Below are 12,878 nucleotides of genomic sequence, written 5' to 3'. Positions count from 1 at the left end.
TCCACCGCCGCCCGACATGCTGTTCGGGGTCGGGGTACTCGACGGACAGGGGTCGCCCGCCCCGAATGGGCTCCCCAGATCCGTGAAATTGAGCGTCGTCGTGCTGCCCGGACGCTCCACCTTAGACACAACGTCGATGCCGCCGCCCACGGTCCTCGCCGACGTCGTCGCCGCCGCGACCGTCGCGTGCCCTCCTCCGTACGGGGCCCGAATTTTGGGACTTCTCTAGACGGACGAGCACACACCGCCCGTGTACGATTTATGTCGACCGAGTGTCGGAACGAGCGCGGAAAGTCGTCATCTGATCGCGAGAGTTCACTTCTACCCGTCGCGGTTCGGCGTTTTCGAATTCCAGCTCAGAGTTCTTCTAGAATTTACACTGCGGAGCTGAAGACGGGAATGTCACTTGGGTGATCGTTCGACACTTTCCTCAAGTTGCACTATCACGGACTTCTCCTTTCTTTTCCCAAGGGACTCGCACTGCGGGATTCACACTTTTGGCTGTTTCAAGGCGGCCTCTGTTGCACGTATCCGTCGGGCTCACCTTCTGGATGCTTTTGTTTATCAGTTCGGACACCACTTGTCACACCGTCCACACTTCACACGCGTAGTCCTCGCGGAAACACTGTGTCGGACGAAAGAATCCGTCGATGCTATTGTTCGGCTGCTGCCGTGCGTCAGCTCGTCGTCGCTCGGCTTTCAAACAGAGACGCGCCGCGACGGCGTGACCAGACCGTCGGCATATCCGTCTTTTTCACTCACGTTACAAACGTTTACACCAGTCGAAGAGAGAACGTCTCACTCGATCACTTTTCAACACAGTCTCGACTCCGCCGAACGAACGTCACGAAACGTCACCGCGTCAAGGTCCGCGATCATCCGCGCGGTGGATGATGGATGGCAAGCGCGAGGATGGGACTGAGATCCTCTCCGATCCGGCTCCGTTCCGCACGGTCGGAGCCGAAAATCCTATCGCAGTCGTGTATCCCAACACTCGCGTTCCAACGTTCTCCAATTTAATTGCACCGCGCCGAGATACAAACGCGACACCGAGCGCGCGCTCGCGCACTTCCTCAGCGACACGATATGGTTTTTACACGCGTCGTGCCACGATTACTTGGCCGACGAGACGTATCGTGCACGCTCGACGTATACGCGGGTTCCGTACCGGCTGGACGAAGAAGAAGGTAAGGTAAGGGAAGAAGAAGACGACGACGACGAGAGACCAGGGCGTAGAAGAAGAGAGAAAAGCACACACGCGCGCCTGGTTCCAGTAACTGCAGTGCACACCGCGCGGCGCGGACCGGTATAATGATACATAATGAAGCCGGAGCCTCTCCCCGGAGCCCGGTTCACCGTTTCTGAAAGTCGCCGCGGTGGCGCTACTCAAGGCCACGCCTACAACGACCGACAGCCACCTTTACGATTGGCACGTCGTCCTACTCCCCACCAATTGTATATGAAATCCGCGACGGCGATTGGCTCTGCGGAGGCCATTATGGTGTCCAAATGGGAGTTGCTTGGGGAATAACCACGCCCATGTACACCCGGACGCCCTCGGGGCGACCGACGACGCGAAGGTGTTCTGTATATCTGGGGAAGTCCGTTCGTCGCGCGTATTAGGTCTAACTGATATCGTCGGAGATATACTCGAGGAAGACTAGAGACATCAGCGAATTACGCGTCGCAGAATTGCGTCTGTTTATTCTTTTTAACTTACTTGATTCACTGAATAAATCGCACTATCAGACTCACTGTGACAGGAGGTGAGAGATGAGTGACGTTCCAATTGTTGAATACTTGACTTTCCGATTGTTCAGTTGAGTTTGGATGAGCGTATGTTAGTGATACTTTTCTAAAACTGACAGTCTTAAATACGAGCACAAAGAGTCTATTAGTTTCTATTTTTTCAAAAATTTTTTTGTTCATAATTGCATCTATTTTTAGCAATAGAAAAAATTGCATTTGCGTTTATTAAGTAGTGCAACGTGACAAGCTACTTTATAATTTTAGTATTGGTTTGTCTGTCTAATTGTCCCTCCCTCCCCCCTCTCTCTCTCTCTCGCCAAATTTTTCAAAAATAATCTTTTAAATTCCTCAGATACGATATGTATATAAATTCAGAATTAAATTCACACAGAAATATTCAAACACTAAGACTCTATTTTCGAATAAATATGGGATTTCTCTCTTATTTAATTATTACATTTATTCTTATCGGTCCAAATTTATATCATAATTATTTTTTTAATTTTGCTTTTGGTAATAAATGTCTTAGTATCTTAGCAACGAGGCAAAATCAGTAGATCCTGAAGGAATAAAAAATCAAGGTCAATAAGATTTTCAGTAATATGAAGCCAACTGACTTAATTTTTTGATGTTCTATTTTTCGCTGTGCTACTTTATTATACATCCGTTGCAATGATTCATTTTGCTCACGTATTATCACTTAAAATTATTTTTTTTGAGAGAAATATTTTTTCTTTCACTTCTAAAAAAATTTGCCGATTCTTCAGATTTCTGATTTCATGAAACCTATAAACATAGTTGTCCGCCTTTTTATTATGAAGGATAATCATTAGTGCTAACATATCAATTTATGAATCCCTTTTTTAAATTAAATACTATAAATAAAAAATAAACTTTAATTTTCGCTAGCTTATATATATTTTACATTTATCAAAACACATGTAAGTGTGTACTTTTTACTTTTATTCATCTCTTGATCCTTTTATTTTTCAATCAGTTTGTATCTTGTTTCTACTTTAACTCAAATATCTGTCGCTCACCAAAATATATGCATATGAGCGTAAATGATATGTAAATACAGATAAACATGTAAGTATCCACAACGTACTAAACTTGGGATCGCGATAAATTTTTAAATAACTACTATGCGTATCAACTATTTTTATAGAAAATTTTCAATATTTAACCCTTATAGAAATCCAATTTATTATTGGCCGATTTATTATTAAAAGATAATAATTAATTACTTATTTTAAGTATTACAAGCATTGCATGATACATACGGTGCTTTTACTATTCAAAATAGTTAGCCATTACTTTCTAATGAAAAAACGATACTAAATTTTAATAAATATTTGTCTGAATAGTTCTAAATAAATATTTACTAAATGTAAACATATATTTATTTGATACAAGAACCGTTAATTCGATTTAACTTTTATTTTATATTGGGTGAATATTTACTTACTGTAAGTAAATATTTACTTAATACTATTCAAAGAAATATGTGTTAAGTCTTTCTTTATAGATTGCGATATGTGACCTTTATTAAGATACAATCTTCTTTTGACTCGTCTAGATTGATCATTAAAATGTGGTGCATTCCGATCGAAATTTTAGCAGATTATGGTTTTTCGGCTGATCGTGCAAACATTGTCACGACACTTTGGCAGTAAAGGACGTCCTTCGCTCCGCCCATTAATCCAATACGAAGGGCGTCTACTCTTGGTAAAAGATGGAGTGTATAGGAAAAAGGCGTGATATTTTTTTCCTCTTTTTGTTGCTTCGAAGTATACGCCGTTGTGATTGCATCAATGATGAGGTTGGCGATAATAAAGTGTCAATAGATTTGATAATAATTCTCGCCGATTAAATCTCAAAAGATAGTCTTTGCATCAATGTGTTGATAATGCTATTTGAAAAATTACTTATCTTTTTTATTTATGCGATGATTTATAAATTGTATTCGATCATGAATCGCTATTGTTGTTACATCTGAAATTATATGTATAATACTATTAAGTACATTATTATAATATATAGTGTCATTATGAGAATTTTATAAAAACAGTTTAAATAATTATATAATAGTCATTGTGTGTGTATATAAAGGTTATTTGTTTTGCATTTAATTAATCTAATTGTATCAAACAATATATGTACGCAACAATAGCAATGATATAAAAAATTTTCAGTATGAAGAATAAAAAATGAGGCGATCATACAAATTAATAAAGCGAATCTTTTTTCCGATATCTACAAATGCGTCGTGAAACTCTCGTAAAGATAGATTAGACTCATGGATAGTTTAATTGTATGTACTTACACACATTTATTAATCATGATCTCCATGTTATATGTAACTTATTAGTGTAATTAACATAATATAAATTGTGATTAGATATGATTTCATTGATTCTTTACATTTGTAATTAAAATTAATAACTTTTTATTATGTGCCGCCTGGCTGAGCTCTTTTCTCACGGATGACTAATGATAAATGAGCGAGTAAAACATTTTCTGCATAATCTGATATACTTCGTTAAGTGACTTGTTAAAACATTTTTTAAAAATATTAATTGTACTTTTGATTGTATTTATACGATTGTTAAACATGAAATCTACGATGGTTAGATATATATTTATCACATCAAATATACTATTTCGATATTATTAATTTAAATTAAAAAATTTTAAATAAGTATAGGGGAACGGTGATAATTATTTCATTAATTTAAGCGCTAATTTAAGTAAATAAATATAAAATATTTATTTATTTATTAGTTTATTGAGAATATGCAAAAATAAATTTATTAAAAATTTCAGTCATATCTTAAAAATATACCTACACGACGCGAAATGCGGTTTAAACAGGAATTGATCGTCGTAGCATAGTGACCTAGAGACATTTCTTTCTGGATTATAATTATGCTTAATCAGACAGAGCAAGCACAATTACTGTCTTGAGCGCGGTTATCCTTTACAATGATATTAGTCGCTAAATTATATATCATCTATTAACATTGCGTCACGTTTCGCTGGCATACAGACGATGTTTCAATTACACGAGGACTTATTTCAGATATATTGAAGAATTTAATTACAAAATTTTATTGATAATAAATAATTAACTATATAAATGTCGAAGAAAATGTGAATATATTTTAAGAAATGTTTATATATGTTTATTTAAAAATTCCGGTAATATAAAAAAGTTTATGCAGAATTCTATTTTATGTTTGTAACGACATTTTAAATATATTTAAAGAAATAATATAAGTAATATAACTTTAAAGTACCTTATAGTTTTTGCATTCCAATACAATCCTATATTGATGTAGAACGCATCAGTTATATTTCACACATAAATAACATATTTAATATATAAGAAATAAAAATATATAAATGCTAATATTTATTTTTCCAAACATACGTTATTGTGAATAGACGCTCACACTTTTCTATGAATTGGATTGAAAGTTTTTTGAAAATTAGATGTAAATATACAGGAGAGAAATTCCTACAGCAAACTATTAAGAATTATTGTACTTTCGAAGTAATATTAATTTTAAAAGCGCGCGGTGTGCAAAACGGATATTGACGATGAAAATTGATGTTAATGACGAATTAATCTGATGAATATACAAAAACGCGTCGAATACAAAATACGAAGACGGCACGAGGCTGAAATTTCCTTACGTGTGTCCCGAACGAAATCACTTCCCTCTTCATAATACCGGTGTACCGATGCGCCCGCGGGAACGGCACTAGGCCAAAAGAGCGTGGCACGCTCTTATGGCGCGAAATTACATTGGGGGCTAATTGCATGGCGGCGGTAGCGCAAACACGTGTCATCAGTCGACTACCACCACCATCGACACTACCACTACTACCATCACCATGCGATGCGATGCCTATGGTGGATAGCTGCGCGGCCGGTTGTGTACGGTGAATTACGTAATTGAGGTAAATAGCGGCTATCCAGAGTGCGGGGAACTGTGCTAAATAAAATGCCATTCAATTAGACGACAAGAGGACCGCGTAGCGTCGGCGGCACCCGATGTTGCTCTCTCCGCTTCGAGGGGAGATCTACTTCCTAAAGCGGATGGTTTGTCGCCGCTCGAAACTGTGCGTTTTAAAAGTCCTTTAATGAAGCGCTTAGTCCTTTGATGAAACGAAATTTAAATGACGTTAAGTTTCTTCACCTATATATGGTGTTATGTAATGCACGATACAATTTAGAAAATAGCTTATAAAAATAATTGTATGTAAAGACTCTTGTTATAACATAAAAATAAAAATCTAAGTAAAGGGCATATAAGAGTCAATGATCAAAAAGACTTAAATATAAAATATAGACATATAATAATAATAAAATTTCTCAACAATTCTTACAAATGTCTCGATGGTCTAACAATAAAATAGCTTATTTAACGTGCGAAAAAAAGCAAAAGTTTTTTATTGAAAATAAAATAAAATTTTCGTTTTAAAAAACACGAAACATATAAGAACTTTCTGGTGATACGTAAAAACGGAAACTTAAAAAATAAATCAAATAAATATTCTGTCTTGCAGTCTCGAATTCATAATGTTTCACACGACGTGGCGTTAAAAATAAGAAACTGTTTCTCGCGAGAGGAGCTCGTAATTCGAGTAGTTTTATGCACGGGGAAAAAAGGGGTAATATGCCAGCGCGATGTGGAAACGCATGGACAAATTGCGGCGCAAAGTGGCATTTTGATTTCTCGCTGCCCCGTCGTTTCTCTGTCAAATCAAAAGGACGTAAAAATACTCGCAGATTATAGTGCTAAGTGGCACTTTTATCACTCGCTGTAATTGCGCATGCATCCCGCGAGAACTTTCTCCCGCTCGCTCGTAGTTTCGCAGATTCCGTGACCGTCGATCGATGCACCGCTTACCGCACTTTGGTTGTTTCCTTTCCTTTTTCCCCCTATATGTCAGTTAATGACAGAGCTTGAATACTTGTCACGCTTAAATACTGTGTATCCCGAACGTGAGAGGTAAGATATAATATTTAGAATGAAAGAGTCACACACACACGAAGCACGTGACACACAAACCCACACAAAGCTTTCTTTCCATATTATTGACGCTCGATACTCTATCATTTTTGTCACGTTCATTCTCGATTTATTTTTCTCGTGTCTTATTATTAAAACGATATCTATTAAAGTATATTTTTGAAACTAAAAATAGAATCTCAAATAGAGTCATAAGTTTACATATTTAAGCTACACTCTTATAATTCACGACTAAAAGAATGCTATGCCGATAACGTACACGTGCATTCTGCGAATATTACTCTCACTGCCTCGTCCATTACCGGGCGTTGTACAATTTAATCTTTTTATGCGCGATTGAATCGCATTGCGCTTTGCTCGCATGCATCATGCATTTTCCATCACGTGCGCCTAACAACGGCGCGTAATATCTACGCGGTCGGCGCTTAAAGAGTTGCGTACCTACGCCGTGCGAGAGAGGCATGGAAAAAACAGTGAAGAAGGAAAGACGAAAAGGGTGCGAGAGAGTAGCAGGTCTTGTGGAGAGTTTCTCGATGCCCGGAGCAGTGACAAGCTCGGATCATAATTTTCGTACTTTACTGCTCGGCAGTAAAAGCCGTATAGGTGGGCGTCTCCCGCAAACATTGCGTTTGACCGCGTTCTGCACGTTTATTATTATCGTCCGTTCTAACGTCCGAAAACATTCACTATTTTTAGCACGGGCCACGAAATCTACCGCGCCTCTCTCCGCTCCGCTTCACTAGAAACACTTTAACGGTCGTCGCGAAATCGATCCTATTATCGCCTGATATCGCCGAGCGTCGATGATTATTTACCGGGCGTCGCACGCGTTTTCGAAACACCCTGTACGTGAGTACACGCATATCCGTTTATGCGGGCTCGAAATTATAGATCAGGTGCACAGGATCGCAGAAATGTACTCCTCGTTAAGGCGCCAGTGGTATTGAATTTAATGATACGGTAGTCGAAGGAAATGTAGAACATCTCTGAGAGAACCGAGTGAGAAGTATTTCTTTTAGATAGGGTATATACCGTCATTCAAGAAAATGTAGCGAACTGTAAGAAGGCATTGCACCAGAGAAATCGCGTCAATGATCGTTATTAATGTCTTCCGGAAAACTGATTTAAGGAGATTCGCATTACATGCGGGTCTTGAAAGATATCAACAAAGTTGATAGATAAACGTATGGAGCGCGACGTTAGCAATCTACAAACCTATATTTGGATTTTAATTAATTTTTGCTATTCGCAAAATAATTTTTGGCAATTTTGTAAGATCACTTTTTAGATATTTCTTTTTTTTAGTAAATAATTATATAATTCGTATACAAATATAATTCTTTTACTGCAATAAAAAAAAAAGATGAACACATGAAATATTTGCGAAACTTGATACCGGTTATCTGAAGTTAAAAATCGTACATCCTGAGAAAAGTGCATCACGCAGCAGCGGCTCGAAACGCGACGCTAGAAAGGCGGGAGAGGCAGAGCGGAATCGTGAGTCTCACGGTGAGTCGTTCGATCGGTACTCACGAGAGTCAAAAGCCTTCGAGGAGTCGGCGACTTACGAGGCGAACGAGGACGAGCCGTCGTTCGAACAAAGAGACTTTCACGAGTGCCCCTGAGGAGGAAGAAAAAGACACTGAGGGGGAGGAGGTGGACGTGCGAAGGGGAGAGCGAAGAGAGCCACGACGAGAAAAACGAGAGGGCGAGGACGCGGCTCCTTCAGAACGGATGAATGGGGCTACTAGCGATGTGGTGCGAGGGATGCCCTGGAGAAGTCGAATTGCCCGCCATTGTGGCGGAATTGATTATCGTATACCAGAGAGGATTCGGAATAAGATACTGAATAATGACAAGATTATAAATGCTGTAACTTGCGCGCGTAAAAAGAACTTTAATATTATTGATAACGGAATTCATGCATGACGATTTTATCTTAACTTAAATTTACGACCTTAATTAGCTGTCATTATTTTTCGAAACAAAATGACTTAATTACATGATTACACTTTAAGAATTTAAATCTTATACTGTTACTAGAGATATAAATAAATCCTCTCGATTTCTTTTTGTTAAAAAAATATATATTAGTAAAAGAAATGGTACAAATATTTCAAAGTATTTGTCTTTTAAATCTATTATTTTTTGCCATTTTTCAGACAGCATACTGATGTCGCGGTAAAAGAATATTTCGCAAAACATTTATCGTTCACATCGAAATTATCACTTTTAAATCTTTTAGACCAATCATGGTATGTACATTCTTTCTGACATAATATTGTTTCCATAAGTCTCACAAATTATTTTGGTTGCTTCAGTGGCGGTTTTACCGCGATGAAAATAGCACACAATGATGAATATGCACCTTTTCAGCGTCGTTTTCAGTTAAACTAAAAGTGTAGCTAATCGTCTAAATGCTAATTGTTATATAGCTTTCGAAATGTATGTTAAGCAACGTTACTATAATGGAAATATAATTGAGCGCGGAAATATAAATATACCGTTATTAGCATCGTCTAAAGTTGACTGCAGGAACTTATTTATATACCTAATATTTTAGTTCATTATAGAAAGAATATTAAATAAGTTTTTCTGACTAATATACGTATAGAGATATTAAACTAATTGTAATTCCATTTATTTACTTAAAATATTTTATAAATTAATATAGCTAGCGGTAAGAACAAGATCAATAATGAGCAAATTTAGGATATCAATTAATTTATTAATGTAATAATCTTTATCAACTAAGATGGTAATACTGTACGTTTCGACATAATCTTTATCAGTATTAAAATATTCATAAAAAGTTACATAAACAGATATTAAAATAAATTATTACAACGGGACATGATAGGTTGAAAAACGACGAGACGCAGTTAAACATAATTCAAATTGAAGATATAAATAAGAACGTGATAACAGGCTATATTTAAGGTTGAAAGTAGATATATAGCGGTGTAAACATTATATAAAAAAGTATTAAATTATGACAGTCGAGAATTATTTAACATTCTTTTCACATAACAAATTAACACGCTAAGGTAAATCAATTTACGTATATCGTTAATAAAAATGTTAAATTAATAACATTAAATTAAATATAAATAATTAAAATGGAAATATGAAAATTGTATGCCCAATTAAAAAAATAATTTCTGTATTTGAGATATAAATGCGTTATACTTATAAAAGAAACGATCCTTGTCGTCTTAGAATCAATGATAGTCGACACTTTAATGTCTCAAAAGCGCCAGGTAGCTAATTTTTAACAACTCGGAGCATCCTGAAATCGGTCAGAAAACAAACGTCCGAAGTGTCGTCCGACCAGGCTTCTACTACTCGTACAATCTCACCCTACAATTAAGTACGACCCGTTTTCCCTAGTTCATTCTCTTACTACCTATTTCCGTATGTCGTATATCTTTTTTCTTGACAAGTAGAGACAAGAAGGAAAACTGACTTTCAAGGTGGTTGCCCTTGCGTGAATGAATGTCTGAAACAAAAGAACGCCGCGATGTACTAGAAGGAATTAAGGGGAAGACATGGAGGATGCGACCGTGAAGGGTGTGGCGAGTTCCACTGGGAGTCCTTTTCAATGAGAGACTGTGTAACATCAGCGGATGTATTCGGTCTTCTCGATTTTGATCCAACTTTGATGTTTGAAAAGCTCTGTTTCTTCTCTAATATTAATATTTGTCGCAATACTGTATATGCAGAGCAATTATTCATGCACGTATTTTCACTATACAAATATGTATATCATAATTATTCTGACAAATAATGGTGGCGACAAGCTTTTACATATTTAACGATAATATATATATATGTGTAACGTCCATTACATATGTACATGTATCAGTAAGCGGTTTGTCATTAAATTATCATGAATAAAACATATACGAAGTGTTTCATTTATCATAAGATCAGGTGCGCTTTAACTATTATAATAAGCCTTAAAATAACGGCTAAATTAAAATGTTAAATACATGTTAAGAAAAATTAGAAATTCATCAACAACACGGTGTTATAAAGAAAAATACGTTAATACTTATTATAGTTATTACGCTTTATTCTAGAGATAATGGCTTACGTAGAAATAGTTGACTTTTCCTATTCGCTAAGGTGTGAAACGGAAAGGACTTTTTTCATCGTGTTATAGATAGGTATATCCTTTTTTTTTTTACACGACAGCAATCATGAGAAAAGGAAATTCTATCTCCAACGGGACTTCGAGGTATAATCGTCCGAGGACGGTGAGCCGCGTAAAAAGGGTGAAGTTTTGAAATGAAGAAGACAGCAATTTGCACGCGTGAAAATTATAACAGAAGGGTTGTGAGTGCCAAGAGCAAAAAACGCCAGAGTCGCGTGCAATCCCGCGGTGCGATTGCGCGACATTTTCAGGCGGCGCATCTTTCTCGTATTTATACAATGATGGTAAAAGAAAATTTCTCTTTTTTTTCATAAAGTGACTCCTTGGAAAAATACATCCCCTAAATTATATGACGAAAAAAAATATAATAGGAAAAATAGAGCGAAAGAAAAAGAGCGAGTGTATTCAAGCATAAAATATTTCATTATAAAAAAAATTATGCAACATTAAATTATTTTACTTGTGGAAGTAACGTATAAATAAAAAAATATTTTATATACACAGAAACAATTTTTGTATAATTATATACAACTATAATTTATTGTATAACTATTGAAATTCAAAAAATAAATGTGCTAATCGGCAAGTAAATGAAATTCATATTTGAATGATAATTCAAAAATTTAAAATATTACATATATTTTCACACATATATTAATTTTTAATTTCAGTTCAATACATTAAACAAAATGCTTTTAATCGCGTCGATTAGTTCAATGGAAAATAATTTATAGTCGTCGAAAAGTCAGAAAATGTTTGTTGACTCGTTATTACAAAAATAGCTGATATCACTACCAGGAGCAGGGGAGTAGCTCATTCTCTCGCGTTTCTCATTCTCTTTCTTATACCTAATCGAATCTCACGAGTACCCGCAATTTCTGCGACTTTCCACAAAGGCCTCGCTTGCACGCACGCCATTGCGAATGTATGCGACGAACACCTGGAGTTCTCAAACGATCGTGATGGACTGTTGATAAAAGGAGCTTAGTGTTCGCATGAAGGGTACGTGGGTGGAATTGAGCGAGAAACTCTGGACGAAGAGCTCCCCAGTTTCTTGCAAAAGGGGTGGCTCACGATCACCATCGAGGTGTATGAATGATGAGAGAGAAAGGAGACCGAGGAGGCGGGTTATGTGCGTAAAATCATCGAGGAACGTATAGAGTGAGAAGTAAAATTCAAACTTATATGAAAGGATATTGCAAAAGAAGAAGAGGAAAGAAACACTAAAAAATGCAGAAGATCATATACCTATAACACAGATTTACAATTCTTTCACGATAGAGCTGTGACAGTTGTCGCTTCACTGTAATTTTTTTTTGTTAAAATTATAACAACATAAATGTCTCCTCAATTTGTTCACATCTTTAAACAACAACAAAGTCGAAAAATTGTGTTGTCACAACATATAACTCTGTCCTGTCTGTTTGCAGTGGAAATTTTTCTAATTGCATTTTACTGGTAGGACCATCGCGGAACGCTACTTAGGACGAAGGGCAGGCGGGGGAACGTCATGCAAAAGCAACCGAGGAGGAAAAAGAGAGAACAGCCGAGTGAGCGAAGGAGTTGGAGAGCTACGGGAAAAAGAGAGCGCAGGCACGAGAAAAAGACGGCTAGGTAGAGCGAGGAGGAGAGCGCGAAGGAGAACGCATGGGAGTAGCGAGAGAGAACGTCAGCTGGCCGCGTTCTCGCGTGACGACGCTCCGAACCGTGACCCGCCTCGTATCTCTGTCCCTCATTACTATTCTATGTGTCGTAGTAGACGACGAGGGCCGTCGTCGCGCATCAGGCCCAGTGTATAGACAACATGAGAGAAGCGGGCAGTGTGCGTGCGTGCCTGCACCGTGCCGTGTTGTGCGTGCACAGGCGCACGCGCACGTTCGCGTCTCGACGAGACTCCCCTTTTTTATTTTTTTTCCCCTTGCCCACGTCTC

The 12,878-nt window shown here is 37.4% G+C and overlaps 1 protein-coding gene across 1 annotated transcript in view; it reads right to left on the bottom strand.

Moving 5' to 3' along the window:
- The window catches only part of Dll (homeotic protein distal-less), a 91,183-nt gene extending 89,686 nt beyond the window's left edge, over positions 1–1,497 (bottom strand). Inside the window, exon 1 of the mRNA XM_018504854.1 lies at positions 1,403–1,497. Coding sequence (XP_018360356.1) covers positions 1,403–1,497 — 95 coding nt within the window. The remainder of the gene's footprint in view (positions 1–1,402) is intronic.
- Between the last annotated feature and the right edge of the window lie 11,381 nt (positions 1,498–12,878).

The sequence above is a fragment of the Trachymyrmex cornetzi genome, unplaced genomic scaffold (genome assembly GCF_001594075.2).
Source record: "Trachymyrmex cornetzi isolate Tcor2-1 unplaced genomic scaffold, Tcor1.1 scaffold1836, whole genome shotgun sequence".
NCBI lineage: Eukaryota > Metazoa > Arthropoda > Insecta > Hymenoptera > Formicidae > Trachymyrmex > Trachymyrmex cornetzi.
Note: the sequence above shows the minus strand (reverse complement) of the source record. Positions and strands in the feature narration are given on the sequence as shown.